At 38.4% G+C, this 24,777-nt stretch overlaps 1 protein-coding gene across 4 annotated transcripts in view; it reads left to right on the plus strand.

Moving 5' to 3' along the window:
• COL24A1 (collagen type XXIV alpha 1 chain) overlaps window positions 1-24,777 on the plus strand; it is a 120,044-nt gene that overhangs the window by 44,820 nt on the left and 50,447 nt on the right. For all 4 annotated transcript variants that reach the window (XR_013183292.1, XM_077182279.1, XM_077182281.1 and 1 more), the window contains exons 16-24: window positions 35-79; window positions 474-527; window positions 1,146-1,199; window positions 2,865-2,918; window positions 9,874-9,927; window positions 14,143-14,196; window positions 14,931-14,975; window positions 20,383-20,436; window positions 21,483-21,527. Coding sequence is in view for 3 of the 4 variants with exons in the window: in XM_077182279.1 (XP_077038394.1) it covers window positions 35-79; window positions 474-527; window positions 1,146-1,199; window positions 2,865-2,918; window positions 9,874-9,927; window positions 14,143-14,196; window positions 14,931-14,975; window positions 20,383-20,436; window positions 21,483-21,527 (459 nt within the window). In the remaining variant the exon portion in view is untranslated. The remainder of the gene's footprint in view (window positions 1-34; window positions 80-473; window positions 528-1,145; window positions 1,200-2,864; window positions 2,919-9,873; window positions 9,928-14,142; window positions 14,197-14,930; window positions 14,976-20,382; window positions 20,437-21,482; window positions 21,528-24,777) is intronic.

Consider the following 24,777-nt stretch of genomic DNA (forward strand, 5'->3'; position numbering starts at 1 on the left):
AAGCATTGGATTTATGGTTTCTTTACTTTAACAGGGTTTCCCAGGGAGTGTGGGACAGCCTGGAATGAAAGGTGATAAGGTGATTTAAATATTTTCATTATCTTGGAGATACATAGTTCTTTCAGGCTCTCTTCATTAAAACTTGACCATAACGTGCTTGGTAAAGCTTTCCCTTTTTCCTTTTGATTTCTTTGGTCTTCTGACTTTTATTTTTTAAATTTGTGTCAGACTCATGATCTGGTAGTTTAGACAAGGTTTTTTCAGAACAGAACACTAACTACTGAACATAATAATATCCAGGTCTGTGTCTTTAGACTTTCCTGGAAAAGATATTTCAGTGCAGCACCTTGCATCTTGTCAAAGATCTGTGTTCATTTTAAATAGTGAATATTGAATTAATCTTTCTCTGTTTCTGAAAACTATCCCATTTTAAGCCACACACATATGTCTGTATAAAATTATATCTTGTTTAGGGTGAACATGGCCTTGCAGGAGAGCCAGGAGATCAGGGGTACCCAGGAGACAAGGTAAGTTATAACTGCATTGCTTTACAAAATTACCCCATTCCAACAACTTCATCAGGCTTATGAGTCTCTTAAAATGCAGCAGGTTGGTTGCATAAAAGTAGAATGCAGTAGTAATACTGCTATCACTGTATTAAGATATTTTTAAGAAATTCTGTGCTAATTAAAAGTCAGTTATGGGAAGTGCGCACAAAGCCAAGTAAAGGGCACAAGCAGAACTCCGGCAGCTGTGTGTCTAGAGATGCATCAAACAAGGACTATGGTGTGGTCTCAGTCTGTCTAAGGAACTGTTGTAAAAGGTATTTTTCCCTTGACCCTTGAGGTTCATCTGCAGCTCACCTGGACCTACTGTGGTTAGCAGCAGCACACAGTCTGGCATGCTCCTTCACATCATCAGACTGAGATAAATAAGGATCTTCTTTCCTGTTTGGCTAGTACATCAGAAGTCACTGAAATAGCACATCCTGTGAGAACTCTTTTGATGAAAGTTGAATGTTAGAAGATAGTTTTCAACCTGAAGAATTCTTTTGAGGCCTGTTTCAAGTGTCAAAGTATAGCAATTTATTGCTTCCAACATAACACAACAATTTTTGTGTGCATTTAATAGCTTTCTTTTTTCAGGGTGCTCTTGGTTTACCAGGACCTCCGGGGATCAGAGGAAAACCAGGACCTCCAGTAAGTTTACACATCAAATTTTGTTCTCAGTATATCACTGTGTGTTGTTGATATTTTTTACTACTGTTGATATTTGACACTTTTGTGTGATTGTTATGTTCACAGTGCATGTAATCCCCTAGAAGTGACCTAATTCAAAATGCACAAAGGATAAGGTCTAAGCTGCTTTTATTTCTAGTGACTGGTGTTAATGAGCAAGTCAGATCCTAAAATGTGAAGCTTTATTACCAAGATTAGTATATGTGTCAAATTTTAATAGAGTGCTTAGGACATTAGATATTCTGGGACAATCACTGTGGGGGGGAATGGACATGTGGATAATATTTGAAGCAAATCCACTGAGAGCTTTGGGAACTTGCAGATGACCTTTTGGACTAGCTGAATTTGCAGAAAATGTGTGAGATCTCATTAATAACAGCCAGTCATTTCTCAGGGATGGGAGTAGTCACAACTTCCTGTATTTACTGATTGCTGTGTTTACTGATTTTTAGCAGCTTTAAAGGCTTCTGTGCACTGCTGCCACTTTTGCTGGGTTTTTAGATGTTGAGGCAGAAAAGGCATACTGCACAGGGTTACCTGGCTCTCCCTCACCTATTTTAGTTTTTCCTAATATCTGTCTCTTTTCAATATAAAATTAAAAGCTACCAACACTCACTCTGCTGTCTAATTTTCTTATGTACAATCAAGCTAATAACTGGTAAACCTACTTAGACCTCATGAATGTCATGGGCCCTTAAATTCAATAACACTTTCTTTGTCCTATAGAATTTACAGTATAAACACAAATCCTGCAATAAAATTATGCATATTTGCTTGAGCTTAGATGGGAAAAATCAAACTTTTTTTAAAGATGCAAGAATTTCCTCTTTCAGGAATAGGCTGATTCATACGCTTATCTTTTAAGATAAGCATGTGAATCAGCCTGTTCCTGAAAGAGCTGTGGGTTTTAAGCACAAGCTGAATGTGACCAACCTTATGACTTATGTTAAATTAATCTATGAGATCTCAGTCCTGCAGGTGATAGAAATTTACCTTTGTAGAATTAATTTACAATCAAGTCATTCATGTTAAAAATTAGAGAAATATTTCCCAGGTCAGACCCTAATTTTGCTCAAATGACATCTACTTATGGTGGCAGAAAGATTGTGAAAATGTGGAAGAACAGATATGACTTAGAGAAATTTGGCCCATTTTTAGATGGGTTGAAATTTGTATATAATGAAGCTACCATTACATGTGGATAGGAGCTAATTTTGTTGTTATTAATCACAAAACTGCCATTTCTTTGGCTATGTTTAGATACTTAAAATATATAAGTGTGTAAACCAATATCTGTTACAGTTACTTTTTGGATGTTTAAATAATATGTAGTTTTTATTGTGAAAACAGCTATATATTTAATGGGATTTTTATGTGGTTTGTCCCAATTTTCTCTGTCCTAAACTAATTTGAATTTTTTGTTTCTTGTGACTTCAAAGAGGTATGAAGAACTAGTTTTAATAGTATCCAAAGAGAGGCAGATATAAAATTTCCTATTTAGTGAAAAAGTCATCTCAACTTTTCTGTTGGCCTTTCTGTTAATAAATATTTTTAAAATCTTCACAACCAACTGCTGTTAAAAATATATTATCATCAGAAATCTTAACTGTTTGGATTCTTTTCAAGGGGAAAATTGGAGAACCTGGACCCCGTGGACCATTGGGTCCTCAGGGACCTGAGGTAAGAAATTGCTTGGTAGTGGTAAATTGAATGTTGGTTCTAAACTATGAAAATAAAAGGTAAATGGGTTTGCTTCATAAAATACTGTTTTCTTAGTTGAATTAGGGAAATCTTTTTAGTCAGACATATTTGATGAATTAATTCTCCTCCATAAAGTACAAAAGATTCCAGCTGATATTTTTTTCTGCAAAATATTAATGTACAGGATCTTTGAATACAAAGTAGTTCTTCATTTGCTTATGTGATTAGGATTTGTCTCCTGAATCCTGTTGTTATGGGGTACACCTGGAATGAGACCCATGTGATTTCTCAGGCACACTTCCATTTGTAAATACTAAAACATGCTTACAAATGGGATTTTCCATTTTCCAGGCCTGGTTGCATATTTATCACTTACAAGACACACAGAGGATAAGCCCCACTCACCTGGGAAGGGTTGCCACACATTGAATCTGGAAGTGAAGTTTCCTAAGAACTCCTGAGTGCTATGGAAGTCTGTGCAGAAACTCAGTCTCCAAATTGTCCCATTTTGGTGCTTTTTAGCATTTATACCACAGGCTTTAAGGAAAAATGCTGTGGTCTGTACCAAAAAGACATGTTTCTACACAGACACATGTATTTGCTGGAGAGATGAAAGCAGAAATTGTAGATTGTTCTTTCTAATCAGCCTCCTGCAATGAATGTATTTTGGGTTTTGTTTGGTTTGTGGTGGGGTTTCTTTGTTTATTTGTGGGTTTTCCTTTTTAAAAAAAATATGAATGGAAGGCACGTACTAGGAATGATCCTTTTTCTGCCTCTACATGAGCACATCTCCTCAAACCAAGGCTCTGTGTTCCTACCTTTCTTATTAGGCAGAAGCCCTCACTGAGAGAAAACTGACTGGAAAGTGCATTGTAGCAACACAAGGTGGTCTTGTGAGAATAAATCCCTCTCATTTGGCCAAAGGGTGTGCAGAAGACACAAAGCCTGTGCGTGTTGTCCACAGCTGCCACCCTCTGTGGCTCAGGGTTTTAGATTTTTCAAGACTCTTCATTGCATGGTTTCCTTGCACAGCTTCCAGCAAGGGAGACTTGAAGCAGGTTAATCCCAAAGTGTTGCTCTTGAAGCCTGTTTCCTGCTGGCCCTGCTGTCTCTGCTGGTAGTCCTTCATAGTTCCTTATTCCAACACAGACATGCTGCTCCTTTGTGTCTGGGGAAAAGCTCATCCTGGGCTGGTTACCCTCAGGGCAGATAGGGATGGGAATCTTTCTGTCTGAAAAGCTCAGCATTTCCCCTTGCTCAGGAGTGCAGAATTACTTCTGTCTTAATTATCTAGCATCATGCACCTTATTTGCCATCATTAGAAGGGTGATTAGCCAATTAAAACTAGGGTGTCCAGGCACTTTTTTTTTAGTAATTGTCTGCAAAATGGTCAGTTTAAAACTGCAAAGCAATGTTTCTCTTAACTTCAGTCATGCAAGACAGTTCCAAATAAAGTAAGAGGTTTTTCCACCTTTTACTTCATAAAAATATGGTCACCATATGGCAAAATAGAAACAGAAGGGATGTGGAATAGCAGCATACTGGGATTTTGGACAAATTGAAGATATTAGAAGTTCTGTAATGAAAGGAATTTAAACTAAGCAACTTAAAACTGAAGAGTGTATGCGTCCCTCATGTTACATTGTCTTATAAAAATAAACTAGTTGTTGTTGCCAGAAGTTATTTAGACACAACCAAATATATGAAGTATGAGCAAATAATGTCGATTTTCCCCCAAGAAAAGCCTACTGTCATATGTCTGATCAGGTCTCTTCTTCCAAACCCAGACAGCTAGCAGGTCAGACAGAGCTGCTTTCCTTGTTCCTGTTTCATTATCTGAATGGTCAGACTTCCTGTGACCCCATGCAGAAAACATGCATTACATAGTATACTCAATGTTCCCTTGATGTTTCTGAAAATAGAAGAATGTGATGAATTAGTGTCTTTCAAGGAGAGTACTTTGGATTTAGTATAGATGTGACAATACATACCATATGCCTTCTGTGAAAGATTTCATTTTTAAATCCCCCAAAACTTATATTGGAATTTGTTGGACTTTGCTGTGAGCAGGAGGAGCAAGGCTGTGTCTGCCCAGTGGCAGAACCTCTCAAACTCTGCTTCCAGCTATTCCTGTCTCCTTTTGTCCAACATTAAGACAGTGGGATTTCTAAATGTGCTCTATACCCATTTGTTTTGGGTACATGTGTAATAAGAACCTGGGGATCCTTTGATCTTTGCAGTGACACATTTGAGTGTTTCATTCCCAGTGCAAAGAATAAGTAGTCCTGTCCCTGATTTTCTTCCCGTGGAAACTGCAGTAACTCTGGCACTCCAGCAGCTGAGCTCTGTAACTATCTCTGCACACAGCCGTGGGAGCAGGGCGGGCAGGCTCTGATCATCCTCACGGGGTTTTGTGGGTTGAAATGCAGATCACCAGTGAATTGCTTCCTAAATCTTTCCTCTGCAGCTGTGCAGCCAAGGTACACCAGGTCAGAGTTGAAATAAGCCACCCACCTCTAGCCAGGGTCCATTTGGGACCTGCAGTGCTGCTGGCAGGAGGGCAGAGGGAGGGACAGAGGTCTGGCTCTTGCTCTCTGGGTGGCCAGACAAGTTTTGGCTGCCAAGTGACTCTTTCAGGGCAGGAGTCCTGCAGTGTCAGGCCAAATTCTCTTCTGGGTGTGCTTCTGTAGAGCCAGGGTCTGTCGTGTGCCTGAGTGCCTGCTGCTCACCAACCACTGGATATACTCAGTGAACACTTCATGGAGTGGATTCTTCATCATTGTGCTGCTTTGTTGTGCATCTGAAAATGAACCACTGAAATATAAAATTTCGGTAGAGCTTTGTTTTATTGGCATGATGACTGGAAAGTGCAGATCTGACTGTTCTAACCCACAATGTCTCAGTTTACTGTGTGCAGTGAAGTATGCAGTGCTTATTGTTCATGTGAATGAAATTAGACAAGCCTTTGACAGGCTTCCACATGTATTCAGAATATTTTATAGTTAAATTTTGCTCTAGGAATTGCATTTAATTATCCCCCCAAAATGAGAGTGAGTGATAGTTCCCTTCAGATGTGCCTTCAGAGTGTTATAAATAGGTTTCATCTGAAGCAGGGAGAATTTTTCATTGTCTTCAATAGAACATTTTTCATCTGTGCAGTATTGTATTTTGATCTGAAGTCATGAGCTTACTCCTTCAGGAAGGTACTTGTATGGGACTCAGCTGAAGTGTTCCATGCTCAAGGCAGCAGCCTTACAAAAGGAAAGGATACATTCAAAAAACAGTAAAGAGTCAAAAAGGCAAACATTTTGTAAGTGAATCAGTGGCTGCATTGAGATCTTCATTTAATAAAAAAACTTTATTTTTAGTGCAAGTTTCACATGCATTATCACATGATTTTTTGAGTTTTTGCAAACAATGCCAGGTGTGCAGTGATAACATAGCCTTATGTTTCGATATTGCATCAAATGAGTTGCATGCAAATGATTTGTAGGAAATATAGAAATAAAGACAATTTAAAGGCTGAACTAATTTCATGTTCTGGTACATATCTGAGGAAATGCTCTTGTTGTGAAATTGCTCATATTCTCTACTTGCCTTTGCATAGAATCTTCATCTGGTCCTTTCCCAAAGTTCAATGTCTGCATAACACATGCTTTCAGAAGAATCATAAACACTTATTGGAGAATTGTAGATTTTTGCAGAAACCTTCTTTTGGTGACCTGCTTATAATAATGTAATAGTAAGGAATCTCTAATATCTTGTTGAAGTTCAGTAGCTGCATCCAGTCAGTCTTGCTTCTGAAAATTTATTCTAAATTCTCATTGAAATTAATTGCAACCTGTTATTGAATGAACTCTTATTGGAGCAGGGAAACCTGGTGACTGAAGGGGCTATTGCACTCCCTGGAGACATTTTCCCTCCATGGTGCCTCTCCTGTGGACCTGTGCTTGTCCTGATCCCCTTCAGGGCAGCCAAGGGCATGAAGATGGGTGGCCAGTGATGCTGGCAAATGTCATGTGAAAATGGTTTGAGGTGGCATTCTGCAAATGAGAGAATTCCCCATGGAAATGGAGTGTAATGTTTCAGTATTTCTGATATTCTGCTTCCATATCTGCAGCCACACAGAAAAACAAAAGAAAAGCAAAAGCTTTGGCAGAGTGCTCCTCTCTGGGACACTGAGATATGGCCCAACATAGTAACAACTTGGTCATCTCTACGTTTTTTAAAATTAAACATTATATTGATAAATGAGAGCAATAAATACGTTAATTTTATGTTAAGTGTTCAGTACAAAAAGCAGAACTCCCACAGCAAGGTTAAAGCACTTTTTTGTTAAGATAGTTGGCACTTCAGATTTCTTTGATGCCACATTTCTTTTGATTAAATGAAGTGGATTCTAAAGTGCTTTGCTGGCAAAAGACCACATCTGTAGCAAGATTTTGAAAATAATTTGTATCCTACCAGCTGCTGGGCTTCTGGCTGATGGAAATGAAGAATCTGCATTTCCTTAGAAGTCATAATACCAAGGGCTGGTTGGTTCTGAATAGTCTGTGCTGAAAACTACATTGCAGCTGGAAAGTATACACTAATCTTCTGGCCTTCCACTTATGGAAGAATAATGAATTTTAAATCTGGAGTAACTTCCCATGGAGCTGGCTGCTGAATAACTCATTTCAAATTTAGGCATTGCCAGAGATTCATCCCACTTCACTATGAGGAATCTGATTGGCAGGTGCCATTGCTGAGGTATTTCAAGAGCTCCTTCCTGGTTCATTCTTTTTCTGAAATTGTCTAAAGTGGCTGTTTGTGTCGTGGATTATTACGCTTATTCATGGATTATTAATGTGAGAACATGTTAGAAATGGTGTTCTAATACTGCTAGAGCATCTGCCTTTTCTTCATGGCTGTGCTCAAGAAGAAAAGTCTTAATCCATCTTCACAGAAAAGATAAAAATTACGAGGATTTTAAATTTTTCAATGCATTGTTTAGTGTTGATGTTCTCAGGCCAGTAACCCTCTTGTATCCTAAGACTTTGCTGACATGAAAAGATTTCCAAATACCATGTTTGTTCTACCTGCAATAGAAACTACATATCTACCTGTCCACACCTAGATCTCAGGGTCCTTACTGAATTCCCTCTAGAAAAATTTAAACAAATAAATAAAGTAGATCTATTCATTCATAAAAGCATTATGATCTTTCTTAATTACCATTTTTGTGGGCAGATTGTTTTCTGGAATGTTTATTGCCAAGAGGAAGTTGTCTGTGTCAGCATTTAGCACTTGTTCACACATTAGAAACGAACAAATTTACAGATATGTGAAACAACTCACCCCTTAGTAACTATTTAAGGTCTATAAATAAGTAAATTTAAAATTAAGAAAGGACAAGCAAAAAAAATTCTAAGGAATAGACTTAACTCTTCAATGTATTTCAGCAGACAGCAGTGGCCAGGATTTTAAAAACAACACATCTTCTTTTGAACTGTCTAGAAATCAAGGGTGATGCAAGTGAGTGCTCTAGATGTGTGTCTCAGGGCCTTGGTCACATGTAAATAATATGCTCTGTGCCACCTAGAGGCATGTTGGAATTGTTGCACAGCTCTGCTTGTAATTGCTTATTTATGGCAAAAGAAAGGGAAACCACTGTATTTCACAATATTTTCACAATACTGATGTATTGTGAAATATTGAGTGTTAGAGCTGTTGCCCATCTTCTGAAAACTCAGACCATTTTTACTCTTTAGTGGTTTTCTTTCAGACTCATTAGCATCCAAGTGTTAAACCTGCTTTTAAAAAATTGTTCTGTGCATGTGCTTTTTGTTTCCATTATTGGAAAAATATGCATATATTTTAATCTGGGATGATTTTCTCTTAATGAAGAAGGAAACTTGTTCTTCCTAGTGTTAGACCATGGGTTTGGTTAGATGTAGTAATAAATATTTTGTTCAGAGGAAGTGGCAATCTTGCTGTTTTCAGATGGTCAAAATTTAATGAAATGTGGAAGTTTATTAAAAAAGCAAAATCTTGTCAGGGGACTGAATGAACAGTGTGCTAACTACAGGGTCAATTACCAATGCTTTGTTTTATCCTACAAATGTAAGATCATGTATTCACTCTGGATGTTTATGAAATTTAACTCACTGCTACTTAACTAATACTGTATTGCCTAAAGGTTAGTAGCACCATTTTTTTCCTTAAAATACACTCATTTCTTCAAAGCAATCTAGCTGGAGCTGAATTCCTCTGACACAGAGGCCTCCTCATGGTGTCCCAAGCCAATGCCTACTGGCCAGGAGGTTCGCAGTGATAATTTTAGTTTATTCCTTTCCTGTGCATAATTACTTTTTCTTTACTAACAGCTTGACCTACACTAGAGTGTATTTCACAAAGGCCAGTTCTGAATAATGCTCCATGCTGATGACCTTGAGCTGGTGCCAGCCAGACCTCGATTATCACCTGCTGGTCTGGAGGCAAAAGCCTCTTCCCTTTTTCTTAATCTTGCAGTGATCTTGTCCTTAATGTGGATTCAAGGGCTTCAGCTGCTCTCTCAACTTTATGAAAAGAGTAGTTGAATTCATAAGTGCAGGACTTGGTGCAGGCTGTTCTCTGGTGATTTTTTTTTTTGCCTCCAAACCAGTCCAATGGTTTAATTTCAAACATTGCTTAGCGGATAAAAAGTCTTATCGTGTGAGAAATTGAATCCATGCTGACATCTGCTAAATTGAGTTTAACAAAAGCTGCCTAAAATCTGTCACTTATCCAAGTCCTTTCAAGGAAACATAATGGATTTAGACATTTTTTGGGATGGTAGAAGAAATTTATTTCTTGTTTCTGTGACTCAGGTTTATTAAACGAATGAACAGAATCAAAACAAGTACATTGAAAACATTCCTACTCTGCAAATCACTTGTCTGTATGATTTCTTTAGGGTTTTCCAGGAGATATTGGTGTACCTGGATTAAATGGCCCTGAAGGTCCTAAGGTAAGTTTATATGAAAACCTCTTAAAAATAACAGTAAATAGTGTTAATCTCTGAGGAAAAGGCTCTGAGAGATGGACCCTGGCATTATGAGAAGATAATCCTACTGTCAGAATGCAGGTACTTTGCCTCAGGTATTTATATGAGGAAGTTATTTGAAAGTTTAATGCTGTCCACACAGTTCTGAGAGCAATTACAGCGTTAGGTGGAAGCATGTAATAGCAAAATAAGTTTGAGAAAATGCTATGTAGCTAGAAAATAGCATATGTTTCACCTGTATTTAAATAGAATACATGCCAAATGTATGCAGATCTTTGTATTACTCAGGTTCCACCTGCCCTAAGAATTGTTTTTAACAATTTTTAAAATAAATCATATTTGAAGGTGTGGAAAATGTGTAAAATTTATGCACCAGATTAAATTATAGACACAGTAATAGATATAACAATTAAGGATAAAATTTATCTACAAAACTGTGCCAGAATAATTTAGCTTCTGCTCTTTAGTATACTAAGATTTTAGACCCAACTTAGGCAATAATTCACATGGGTAGAGTTTTCAATGAAGCTTGGAATAAAAGCAGATATAGGAAACTTCTGTTGAATTGGAAATGGTAGAGACTAATAGAAAAAGTGCAGGTAGCTCAGAAATTAACCCAGAGGAAAATGATTGGATGATATCTAAATATTAACTGCATGTTGAAAGGCAAATACCAATGAAGTTCCTCACTCATCAGCCGTGGGACTATTGTATTATGTACAGATAATGTACAATGTATCTTACATTGTATTTTCTGTGGTGAATAGGCACAAGTATGGCAGTATGAAAACTGTATATGAAACCAAATTGAGCATCTTTAGATTATCTAAAAAAATGCATTTTTTGCTAAGTCATTCCACTTCAGTTATTTCAGATTGATTAAGGCAAGGACCAAAACAATAAATCTCATTATAAACTTAGACCAAGGACATTGCCAGATCTCTTTGAAATGAAAGCACAATAATGCAGTTAGAAATTAAGTGAAATTGTAGAACATATGAGTCAAATGTCTCATTAATGCCACTGCTCAAGCATGAGAAGGCTTTATCTCTTTAGTACATAACTGGGCATTTTTATTCCAGAAGGATTCGGTCAAGTGAGACTAGATGCAGAAATAATACTTGAATGGCTTTATTCTGAGAGAGAGTTTGTTTATTAGACTAAAATGAAGGCCTTTTTTGACCTTCAGGTAAACCAGAGGGCAGAAACTGGTGAGGCAAAAGAACTGTGCAAGACCAACAATATCATTTGTCCAAGAACAAATCATACAGGTTGTCTTTGAATAAACAGACATTTTCAAATAATCCAGTTGCTGAAGCCATAGCCAATGTTTTCTGTATCTCTTCTCTTTCAACCCAGGCAAGAGCCTTTTACCAAAATGGACATTAATTCGCTAGGAAGGCTGAGAGCTGGTTATCTGATGGGGCAAATTGAGGAGAAGTTAAAATGTTTCTAGAGGGTGTCCAGCTTCAATTCTGATTTATTGCTTTGCTAACTTGTTTATATGCATGTATGCATAATGTTAGCAGCCTTATGTGAATGAGTTTATCCCACCATTGCAGTGGCAGTTGCTCTTTTGTTTCTCAGTTACTAGAGTGTTCACAAAAAAAACCCTGTGGTGGTGAAAGACTCTGTCTGGGGCCTAGGGAAAATAGTAGAAGAGAAATACAACAATTCTCGTGCTGCAGGTCAGATTTAATTGCCCAAGACTATACGCGAACGATGTAACAGATCTAATCCCTGCTGCCCAGTTCCTTCAGTGAGATTGAGTTGTTGCACATAATATCTGAGGAATTTGTTACAATCCTGTTTCTGTTTAATACATATGTTACAGATTTGTTGCACTTTCACAGATTCCAGAGGAAAAAAGTTACTAAGAGGTGGACTATAAAGTTTGAGACTCCATGTTCCTTTGATACAGAAATTACGCAGCTGAACCAGATTTGGCGCTCTCCAGCACATTTGGTATTAGAGACAAAAAGCTTAGACAGCCTGCCCTAGTCAGGGAAAACTGATGGCTTACATTTGAAAAGAAGGATTACCAAACTGGAAAAACTCTTATACTGCTCCCAGTACTGAGGGAGAAGCTCTGCATGACTTTGGAAATGTTTGGCTTTTGGGATTCCCAGCTGCCTTGAGTTGACTGCAGTTCTAAAATTTTCCTCCAGCTTTTATTTTTAGAAAACTGTTCTCATTATGCTGCTATTTTCCTCATGTTTTTGTTTATGCTTCCTCAGAAGCAAACCCCATTTTAAAAGCCAAAAAAGCAGGATAAGCTTTATTTTTTAGGAGTTGGTGTGGATTAAATTCAACTTCTTGGACATTTAAGCTCTATTGAGTGTGATCAGCTGTCTCTAAATGCCAGTAGAAGTTCTGGATTGTAAATGTTCCCCAAATTAGTGAAATAATCAGCAAATCTGATCTTTCTAAATCAATGTTCAAAGGATATATTATGTAATTTGGTCTACAGAACATTACTCAGCTTGGAAACAATATTTTAGAAGGTGCTTGATCTGGGTCCACCACTTATTAAACAAATAGCAAAACACACATTTTTTTAAAAAAGGGAAAAAGAATGTTTTTAAGAAGTTCTGAAATAACTTTGTTTGTTCCCTATGTTATGCTTTGCAAGTGTTTATGCTCTCTAACCAAGAAAAGTGAGAGGAAAAGATGGTCAGAATATGCTGACTTCTTCTGTAGTTTTTCCAGCAGAGTGTGTTGTACCATGGAAGAAGCTAAGAGCTTCCTTCCCGTTTTAACTTAAGTTTGTTTGTATAACACATTTTGATAAAGTGATTATTAGGAGTTTCACCTCTTCTGGAAGGAATGGTCAACTGGGAAGTTATATATGGGAAATACAGGATACCCCATTTGCTGACTCCTGTTTTTTTCCAGACACTTTGGCACATGTGTATTGACTCCCTTCATTTTCTGTTTTTGCCTGAAACCCCAAGGAGGAGATGGAAATGTCATTTAGTATTAATCTTCAGTTTACAGCCTGGAATTTTTTCTCTGTATTCAGTTCAGTGCAGTGGAAGGGTGTGTACAGTAGCAGTGCTGCTGCCATTTGCACTGTGCAGTTACACTGCACTGAAATCCTTATCTCCTAATGGGCTTTGCTGTTAGAATAAAACAGCTGTGCCCATGAGAAAATGTCATTACTAACCATAGGAGAATATTACTTGTCTAGTAATATTTTAATTACTGCTGAAAGGCCTTCTGTCACTTCTGTGGTGGTGTCCAGCAGCACTCCGCCCCAGCCTTTTCCACACTGATGGGCTCTTCCATGACACTCACTACCTTGAGATGGCCTGGTCCATTTTTGCCTGCTGAGTAAATTGTTACTGGACCAATGCCTGGACCAAAGTCTAGACATCAGATTCATTAGTACACAGTTAATAAGGTTTACACTTTCCACCATGGCTTTCCTCAGAGGATAATCATATCTCTCCTAAAGGGCAGTTTCTTTGTTCTTGTTGCTTTATCTGATATTGTTAAGCTTAGGTTTCCCAGATCATTAATATGTTTACACTTTTTTTGGTTGTACTATGCCAGGTCAAGTGCTTTTCCCAATTATCCCATTGTAATTGGAGTGCCCAATGTTTTTGATACACTGCTAGCTGCAAAGTCTTTTTAACAAAGTTTTGAAAATGTTGGTGTGAGCAGTCATGAAAACTCTGAGCTGGCAGAGGTTAAGGTGCTTTATCTCTGGGTAGCTGATTATAATCCTAATAGAAAAGTAGGGGCTGAATACCACAAGTAGTTTTGGACAAGCTAGTGGTTTAAATTCACTTTGTAGTTCCTTCCCATTGCAATGTTGTCAACATGTGTTATTCTGAAGACTTCCCTAGTACGAGGTCTGCACGTTGATAATGCTTTAATCTTACTATGGTAGTGTGCTTTACCTCTTCCAAAAGAGAGAAGTTGTTCTATCGTGTTCAAATATTTTCTTATTTCCTTCTCACAACACAAAAAGAATAATGCTTCAGCAAAATCTGTGTAGAAGTTTTTATGATGCTTGGTTTTCTGCATCTTTGCCTGGCTTTCTATGGGAAACACTATGAACAGTGGTAAAACATTAGGTGTGCTACCTCAGTTTTGGTTTTGTAGGAGGAGAGAAACTAGACCAACATGATGAAAGTTGATGTAAGTTCTCACCGTGTTTGTTTGGATGTTTAGGGAGCTCTGGGTGACCGAGGGCCTCCAGGGCCACAAGGCCCCAAAGGAGTTGAGGTAAGGTGAAAAAATTATCCAATTAAGAGATTATGTTTCAAAGTTGTGAGGGGTTAAGAGGGTTAGACAACAATGGTTAGATGTGCATGGTGTTGTCAAGCAAAATTTGAAGTTTTCTTTTGCATTTTGGCAAGCGTTTTAAAATTTTTTTTAGCAGCCTTATGGGGATGTGCATCCATTATGTGGTTTATTTTAATTTCAGTGGAATCTCATATAATGTATGTCCAGAGCTGTATGTGGTTGTTTTAGTTAAACTGGGGAGATGGGAGGGAAGGGAATGGGAGCTGTATGGAAATAGAAAACATATACTAATTTGATTACAGTGTCCTAGATACTCTTAAGTAAACACTTAGACCCCTATTAACTGAAAGGGGAGAAAGGCAGTTCCTCATCTTATAGAGTCATCAAGTATTCTTAATTCATCATCATAAAAAAAAAAGCTTATATCTTGAATGCTAAAAATAATTAAGATCAAAAATAATTTAGTTGGTGATTCTGAAGAAAGATCTCTAGACTTCTCAGGGGCTAAATGATGGGCTTCTGTGCCAGATACTGAGTGAGTGAAAGCTAACAGTGGCACAATGGTCTGTTTCCAGGTGCTTCTATCAGACTAGGACTCAGGCAAACACACATGAAGCTTAGGATGATGTAATAAATACAAACAGTTAGCTGCAGACTTTCTTTTTTAAAACTGGACTTGTCATCAAGATCATTGAAGCCCTGATTTCTTTTAGGGAGAAGTAGGACCAGCTGGACCTATTGGAGGAGTCGGCCCAAGAGTAAGTATGAGGAATTTTGGTAGGGCAGGCTGTTTTTCAGTAGGAATACTGCTTTGAAATGTAAGTTTTCTGTGAGAAGTGACTGTGATAAAATGGCATCTCCTGAATAAATGTGTGTTTTTCCTCAGAACATGCTCAAACGGGAAATTATTTTCCATATAAAGGGTTTGAAAGGAAATCACTGCTATAGTGCACAAAATATAGTGCTCCTCTGAGACAGATGAAACTGCCATGCACCTCCTAGGGATGAACCAGCTGATATATCAAAATATTTCTACTGGGGAAGAACCTACTCAGCTCACAGGGAGCGATGTAAAGGATGTATACTTTAAGAAATCTACCAGAAACCTGGCAGATAGTTACTGAAAACAATAAAGCTGGAAGGTCACAATGCTGTTTATGCTGACATCTTTTAAAAGTAGCAGTTTAAAACTATCATCCAATTTTTTTGTTAGTTATAAAAACATACTGTTGTCTAAGAGTATTTCAGTGAACTTGAAGCTTATTTTTAGAAAATTTCTGGGCTAAAATGGGTACTAACCTGCTCTAGGGATTACAGGAGTGTCTCTAAGTTTATTGAGTGCAATTTGATCTTCTGCCTTTACGTGATTTGATTATGTGTGGTAATCACTGACTTGGCTTTCATTCTGGCTGACTTCCCATTTCTTGCATGAGTTTGAGAGTCTTTTCCACTGTTTTCTGCTTTTGGAGTGGATATATGCATATGTCATTTTTCCTGTTCAGTAGCTAGTCAAAGCTGGGAATTTGCTTTCTGTTAAAAATTATATTAAAATATTTATTTGCCACATAGATTAGGTGTTAAGACAAACAAACCCATACCAAAACAAAAAAAGGCAAAAGACCAAACACAAAACCTTCCCACAAAAGTCTCTTTGTTTTTCAGCTGAGGAAAACATGCAAAAAATTAAACAGAATTTCAAAACATTCTGTAACTTAGTTCAATATTGAGTTTAATCTCTCTGAGCTTCTGCCGAGAGCCTCATGGAAATTTTTATTTTGGCTGCATCATCCTTTGAGTCTCCTCCTTGGGCAGGGCTTCATGGCTGGACAGCAACTCCCACGTTGTACTGTGGCAATTGGAAAAGAAGATGCTGCAGTAGGTGATTCATGGGCAGTGAGACACCACCTTCCATCCCCACGTCACCGGGCACGCACAGGCCGCCATCAGCCGCTGTCAGAGTGACCCAGGAGGAAACATTTTTGTGTAACCTAGCAAACTGAAATATTTTTTATCTATTTTGTGTCAATTTGACCTAAATCATTTAGGATTTTATTTCTCTCAGTGGGAAACGTGCACACCACTGGCATGTCTTATGGCTCTCTGGCTTCTCTCTCACAGCAAGCAGCTGGGAGCAGAGTATGAAGGGAGCCCCAGGGTTGCTGGCTCTAGACATTTTTTAGTAGCTTGCTGGCTAACATACCTCCTGAAATGAGAGATAGGGCAAAAGGGGGTTTTGCTTGATGGGCAGCTCTGCCTGGTTTTCCTCCTTGTCCAGGGGCCCAGAGGCTCTTGCCTGGATTCTCTGGCTTCTCTGGACTCCAGCTGTTTCACAGCTCCAGGCCAGCTTGTTTGTGCTGCTGCTCTGCACTCTGCTCCCACCTCTGCTTGTCCTTGGTGCTGCCTCCCACATGTGACACACACTGAGTGGGTGAGAGTCACAGCCAGGGCTGAGATCTCACACAGTGTAGCAGGACTGACTCGATAAGCTGCTGAACACATCTGTCTTTTTAAATTATGCTTCCTTGACTGCAGTTGGATGTTCATTTGATTTACATAGCTTTTGCTTCCATCTCCCATGAAAGGAGATTTAGGAAGTGGATGTTACACCTGAAAGTAAACACTGTCCCTACTGTGTTGTCACTGCACTCATTAAATAGCCATGGGGGCAGAGGAGGGACCTGAAGAAGGGGTCTGGCCATGCATGGCCCCAAGGCACCATCAGCTGTCAGCTCTGTCTTTAGCTGACAGATGTGTTTAACTTGTGTTTTGCAGCCTCCAGGAGTGGGAATTCTTCATTTTCCTCATCAATCTGCTTCAGTTGTTTGCCTGGTTTCAGTCCTTTTTTCTAATGTCTAGCTGTTCTATCTGGAAGCCTTGCCTGTGTTTTTCTCAGTACAGCCTTGCTTCCTGCCCCACAGCCTTTATTTGTGGGCAAGGTTAAATAGGTTCCTCCTCTTCTCAGCCACTGTTACCTTAATTTGCTGGGGCTTGTCTGAGGTAGGTAAAGTACCCTTGTAGGTGATGTACTGTAAACCTTTCATTATTCTTATGAAACAATAACAGAGCAGGTTTCTAGTGCTGCTGGCATCCTCATCTCTTTTACAATTTCTGGTCAAAATATCCAATCCCTAGTTCAGGTTTGGGCTTGTGGCAAGCTAAAATTTCACCTTGTTTTTCTCCCTCCTCCCTTCCCTGCCCTTGTTTCTACCATTTGCTTTTAAAAACATGAAAGAGACCAAAGACCCCTGAGACTCAGCTGAGCAGTGCTGCCATCAAAACAGATCATCTTCTGCTGGAACACAAGTGAATTTGAACCTGCACAGGGGTTCTCAGTCACCACTCAAAAAAGCATCTCCAGGTGTCTAAAGCAACTAGAGACAAAACTGAGGATGTTCCCCTGCTTACTCAGGATATATCTCAGTTCCAAAGACCTCAGTCTGTCTCAACTTTGGAAGAAGTGTTTGAACTGAATGTGATCACATCATTTGATGTTTCATTTGTTCCTTTCCAAACCTTCCTACCCATTCTATTCCAAAGTCAAATACTTACATTCTCTTAAATTAATCCTTCTACATTTTAAAAAAAACTACCTGATTTTTTGGTGTTTGCTTATTTGTCCCATGAAACTACAGGAGCTGCCATACTAAAGATGTGTTTATTCAGTGTCCACCCACTTAACCCTCTCTCTCAAAGGCTATCCAAATATTAACACTGTAACTGTCAGTGCAGCTCAGCTTACTCAATACAAGCATTGGTGTTTGGTTTTTGTTTTTTTTTTTTTTTTAATTTCTTCATTGCTGGAGAAGAAAATGCCTTTAAAAGAGTGGAGATTGTTTAAACCAGAAAATAAAAAGGAACTGTTGCAAGCTGATTCCTTTCTGAGCTATATATGTTAAACAGAAGCTGGAATTTATGTAGTCACAAGATGAGCAGTTTCTCCTGTTGATAGTGGAAAATGTTCTCAAATCTGCCCCACGCCCCCAGTGCAGTATTTTTTGGAAGTGCCTGCCTGTGTGCTGAGGGCATGTGGGACGCCTATGGAAGGATTGAAATAGAGTGATAGTGAGAGATATTTATATCCACACCTGTACATACCAGTTGTGAGGTGAAAGGAAGCACACTTGGTTGCTGTTTCCTGAAAGAGAAGGGTAGAACTTGCAGTTAATATTTTAGGAAACAGACATTTCCTTTGGGATTACCCTGCCCTGGAAGAGTAATTTTCTCAGGGGTTTGTGAGTGGAAAAGCAGCCATCCCTACTTTAACCTTCTGTCAGTGGCTTTTCCTCCATGTGTAAATGTATTGTATTTCTGTTTAAAGCCAAATCCATGTGTTTCAGATTGCTTTACCAGTTAAATCCACTTGTTCCATTTTCTGATCAACTTCCATCTGTTCTATGTCCTTTGCAGCTATTATATAGCTGAGGAGTGACAGCCAAGAAACCTTTACAAGCTGTAACTCCAGTTCAGCTCTCATAAGGCTTAAAATTATCAAGGCAGTTTATAGGGGCCACTACTTTTCTTTTGATGAATTTCACTTAAAACATTTTTATGTTACAGTCTTGCTGTATAGAAAGACCTTAAGTTTCTTTACAACAAAATAGTCCAACAGTATGTAGTGACCTGCAGAAGCCCATCACTTATTCTTTGTTAAGCCTTGTGGAAAGACATGACTTGCTTCATCTGGTTCTCTCAGAACTTCTCTTTGTGGTCTTTTCTCCCTGCATTCCTGGCTTTTCCATATATTCGTCCATTGGCAAAAACAAAAATATGTTCCTAAAGTGATTTAATTTGTTGGAACTTGTTGGGCAGAATGAAATCACTCAGGGGGCAAAGAGAATGAGAGTTATAGAAAGGGATTAATACAAGAAGTCATAGAACCTGCTGAAACAATTTAATACAATTTTAAGCCATATAGAGAATTTCTCAGATGCTCAGAAACTAACACACACATACTCTGAAAGACAGGAACAGAGCAGCTGAAGCAAAAGAGCCAAATGAAAAAATGCCATCTCTTTTTAAGAAAAGTTTTATTATCTGTTGCTTTACTTGCTCTTTTCTCAGCTTATGTGGAATGGAAAACTCTTATTACAGACTCTGGTGATTCCAATTATTCAGTTTGCTGGAACAGCCACTGGTCATTTCTTTTTAGGACCCATCTGCATGGTTTTGATACTGAATCATTAAAATGTTGAATTAATTTTCTTTCTCCAGTTGTCAGCCTCCAGCAATCTCATCAGCAACTTGCTCAAGAGCCAGGTCCAGTCCCCTGGACCTTTGTTTGCTGGCCCAGGGCCTTTTCCTCAGAGCAGATGGGGAAAGTTTGTGTAGGCAGGGCTGTGCTCTCCAGATAGACAAATGGTTAGGCCATGTTTTATGTGGTTGAGGAAGTAAAGTGTACCAGGAGGGAAAACAATTCCTTAAAAGGGAGACATAATTACATTATAAACATCTAATTGAAAATTAAGGGGGAAAGCTTTCTGGTTTGTGTGCCTTTGTGAGTCTGTGTGAGTGATGACAGAGGGAGGGATGCATGTTGTCAAGTGCTTCAAAGATCCTGTCCCTCTGTGATCCTGCTCTGATTGATGTTGCTGTATTTCTTCTGGCTAGCAGTGCTGTTACCACAGTATCACAGCAACCAGATCTGTCAGCAGCAAAATGCTAGTGGACAGAAATGAGGCTCAAAATCATCAATTTGCTGAATAAGGAGAGGGTGTTTGAGCTGGTTTTGTCTGGTTGAGGAAGGACAACTATGACAGCAGTCCCTCAAGTCTAAACATCAAATTTTATTAGTGTTGAGTCCCTGTTCTGCTGGAATTAACCAGGAGAGAACATTGCCTTGCCTTTTTTTTGTCTCCCTAATATGTTTTTTCAATGTGAAATTGAAATGTGTTTCAATCTTGGATTGTGACAGTTTTTTCTCAGTATTAACTGCTGTAAGACTTAATACAAATTTTGCTTACTGTTCCAGTATTTGATGAAATATTCCACTGTGTATTTTCAGATACAGAAAATATCTGTAGAAATACACTTGCTTAAAGTTTTTATATTAATTATTACTAAATGGTACATTTTTAGTGCATGTATTTTGATAAATGGATAAACTGGGATCAAATTATCTTTTTGTAATAAAATATTTACAATATTTTATTCTAATCTTTACTTCAGGGAAAGCCAGGACAGAACGGTTATGTAGGTGATCCTGGACCAGAAGGTTTGAAGGTAAATGATGGTTTTATTATGAAATAAATAGAATGTATTTGGAATAGAGTTATACACAGCTATTTACTGTGACATACCAGTGAAAGCACACATGCTTCCAAAGAATATAAATGTGTATCATACTGATGATTCTGTTTCTTGCAAGATCCCATTTTGAAAAAGGAGAAAATTGTGCAGGAGACAGGATTTCTAGGAGACAGGGATGTGTGAGCAAAGACTGCACCTGCTAAAATGAAATAGAACAGCCTGGGAATGTGAGGGTGCCTGTGCCTGGGGGCAGCGAGGGACTCGGGGCAGTTCCTACACTGGCAGGGTTTTGGAAGTGTGAATGGGGATGAGATGAAGTGCTGCAGCTCAAAAGAGGAGCTCCTGGCAGCAGAATTTCCCAGTGCTGATCTACAATCTGTGTAAACAGTGTGCAAATAACTGTTCATCAGTTATTAGATAACTGGATTATAGTCCCAGCCAGATAATCAATAGTGCTTACACACCCAGCTTCCACCTGTGAAACACACAGCAGAATGTTCCAGTTATGTAACAGTGTTATTTTGGAGAACAGAATTAATTTATACCTAATGACAGTTTCAAAATTTTGGGGGAAGGGGGAGAAGTTTGTTAAAATGTCATTCAAATATCAATTTTCCTAATATTTCATAACAAAATTACAGTAATCAATAAACTGCACAGGCAATATCTACCTTTAAAGCAGTAGTGAAATAGTGAAGGTAATTTGCTGAAAGATTTAAATAAAAATAGAATAATTAATATATAGTGTTTGCTGACCTAATGTGTTTTGTGAGCACTGAATTGATAATTTTTATTTGTGCAGGTAAATCCTGAATGCATTAGGACATCATTTTACCAGATCAAAATTAGCCACTGACAAAATTGGTTTTGGTTACTTAATTTTAGCTTTTAAAGTTTTAATTGGCAGATGTAATTTAGAAAATAAAGAGGCTCCTAGGAAAACAGAGGACTTTAATATACACATATGAAAGAAATTACTTTTCTAGTGAACTCAGTCATCTGTTTTCTACATTTAACAGGGAGAAAAAGGAGACCAAGGAAACCTTGGAAAAACTGGTGAAGCAGTAAGCTTGACTTCTCTTTCTGGTTTATTTTTTAATTCTGTTTTATTTGTAACTGAATGAAAAATTGGTTGTAGACATTTCTGATGAAGTTTGCCTCTATTCGAAGCTGTAGTATGTCAGTTATGCCTTTGTAATCTTTAAGATTCATACTATTTAAAGAAATTTCCCATTTTAAGCAATTTCCAAATTTAATTCTGCTTTTCTCCCAGCATGTTGTGTGAATATTGCAGGTGGCTGTAGGGATTTTCCAAGGCATGTTCATGTAAGTGAGCAAGTGATCCTTTTCCACTACATCATTTGAGAGGCTGCATTTAGCCTGAGATGTATTTTGCAGGCTTGTTCTGTCTGTGCTCCATAAAACCACAGATCTCAAGGTGACCTTGTGGTGACATGTAGTCCATCCTCTTCTGCCTAGGCAGGACCTGTTATCTTTGCATAATTTCTGACAAATATTTGTCTAGCCAGTTATTAAAAAGTTCCAAGACCAGGGCTTCTCTATTTTTTAAAAAGTTCTTTCACTTGTGTAACCTGATTCCTTTCTACTGGAAACAGCATTTTACATATGGTGGTTGTTATTCTGTGCCTCTTTCATTCTTTCTTTTCAGGCTTAACAGTCCCAATTCAATTAGCCTGTTATGTTTTTGAGATAATTTAAGTCACATTCTAACTCCCCTGCAGTCTGTTTCCATTTCATCCAAACATCTATGACTCCAGCTTACTGCCCAAGCTGCTAAGAATGCTGAGAAAGGAAACATTGCTTCCTACAAGCCTATTTCTTGCATAGACATGCTCCCTTTTACATTAGTGTGTTGTTGTTCAGTTTGAGATCCACAACCTGCTATCCTGCTTTTTTCCAAGGCCTGATCTCTCTCAGTTCTTCCACTGCAGGTGCTTTTTTAGTTGATAGTTGTCACTGAAACATACCACTTTGGAATTCTCTCTACTTAACTTCATCCCCTGCCCTTCTGTATTTTAACTTTCATCTGGGATTTATGAGCAGATGTGAGCTTGTTGGCCTATGCTTGAGTTACCCAAATATTGTGTAGAACATGATTAAATCGATTTTATTTCTGGAATTAACCTATGCTGAGGAGAGATACCACACCCTGGTTTGGGCTTAGTGCTGTACTACTCACACACACTCTGTCCAGCTTAGTGAGTAGTCAGAGTTTGCTCCCCATGGTCAGCAAAGCACAGAGCAGATGTACCTGAGGCACCTCATCTACTGCTTGGTGCCTGCAGAGATGGTACAAACTGCTGCTTGGTCAGGTCAGCCCCACTGGGCTCTCTGGAGGCTGTGCTCTGGGGAAGGGCACTGAGGAGCTGGACTCTCAGTCTGTTAAAAGTATCTGCTGACACAGGAAGGAGCAGTGCCATGACATGCCACAATGTCCCCTTGGAAGTCATCCAGTGTATCTCTAAGGGTGGCTTTTGTTATGTGTGAATTCTGTTTTTCAGCCTGTGACATGCTAGGGAAAACTGATAGAATTTACTGTGTTTTACAGTGCCACGTGCACCAAAACCCCCAACAAAAGACAAAGCTGGGCTCAATCTTGAATCATTACATCAATACTAGTACATGAAATAGTCACAGAACCTAGTTACTTAACTTTCTGGATTTGACATAGAATTTTTTTTTTTTTCTTCACAGTGAGCTTGAATTCAGTGGACAAATTTTGCACAACTCAGATATTTTGTATAATATATACCACTAAAAGAGCTCCATTCTATGTAGCAATTAATAGCTCAAACACATAATCAATGATGAAACATTGCAGTGATGTTAAATAAAATCCTCATACCAGCTACCTGACTATAGTCAGGGTTAAGCTGCAAGAATTAAATAATATTTTCTATGCCAAACAAGCCCTGTTACAGTCTTGTGAAGAAAGATAATTATGGCCAATCATTAATTGCCATTTCCTGCATGTGTTATTTGGAGAACTTATGTGATACAGAATGGCACACGATACCTGAAAACCAAACTAGTTTCTAAGTTATTGATAAATATTTCTTATTTTTACCTGTGGATTGTAGAATATCTTCTGCTTTAGGTACATTTATCTAATCAAATGAGCTTCATAGGCCCTTGATCTGTTGTTACCTTTGCATTATCTGGCAGCAGAGCACCTGTGCCCACTACATGATTTTTAGGGGGATAATATATATTTTGTTGTCATTGAGGCCAGTGGTGAAACACCAAGAGGAGACACAAGCACACTGAACTCTCAGACCTTTTAAAACTCCTTTCCTTCACCTTATTCACCACTGCAATCTGTAACAGTTAAGCTTTTCCAAAGAGAATTGAAAAGTGCTAACAGGAAGATGGTTTTTCTCATATGCATAAAATGCTTTTCCAGATGTGAGCCCTGATGCAAAATATTCACTTCTGTGTGCTTTGGACACAGACTTTGCTTCCAGCTTCTCAACAGCTTCTGTTTGTAACAAGTAATTTCTCTTTCCCTTGGTGTGCACATGGAGTATGGACTTCTTAATTCACAGATAAATCCACTCCCTGCTATTCAGTATTGGCTCTGGTGGCATGAGGACATCTCTGGACTAAAACATGCCACACGCAAAACAAATAAACAAAAAATTTGAAAAACAGAAGAAAGTTTGAAAAACAAAGTGCAAGAGCAAAGTACAAGTGCTACCAACCACTGGGACAGATTTTGAGATGGAGTCAAAAAAAGGGGCATATCTGTCCTTACTGATGCCTTGTGCAGTTTGTGTGCTACCTGGTGCTTGGTGACACTAAATATAGAAAGGAACTGTACAAATAGCAGTAGAAAATGTACAACTACTGTAAAGTTTATTTAATATTAAAGGCAAAGGGAAAAAGAAATTGCTAAAATATTGATAAGCCCAATGTCTAAAGAATGTTGTGTATTTGGGTTTTTCCCTTCTGCACCACAACCTCACCAGCTTCCCTTTTTGGCTTGTCTATGGTTTTCTGTTTATTCATTACATCTATGGACACACTTCTTCAAATTACAAGATGTAACACATATTTTCAAGTCCGTGGTTAAAATATACTGGTTCTTAGCAGTGGGGAATCCATCATAGCATTCCAGTTTTCCAAATGACAACTAGTGCATTTCCTGAATAAGCTGTCCAAAGAAGCAATTTTGCAATCATAAATCCTGTAAATGGTGAATTCGTTGAAAATTATGCCATGACCACATGTGCCTGTCTGCTATTGATACCAATATTTTTCTTCTGTTTCTTTCAATTTCCTTGCTTCCCCTGT

Source organism: Agelaius phoeniceus, chromosome 8, assembly GCF_051311805.1.
Source record: "Agelaius phoeniceus isolate bAgePho1 chromosome 8, bAgePho1.hap1, whole genome shotgun sequence".
Lineage (NCBI taxonomy): Eukaryota > Metazoa > Chordata > Aves > Passeriformes > Icteridae > Agelaius > Agelaius phoeniceus.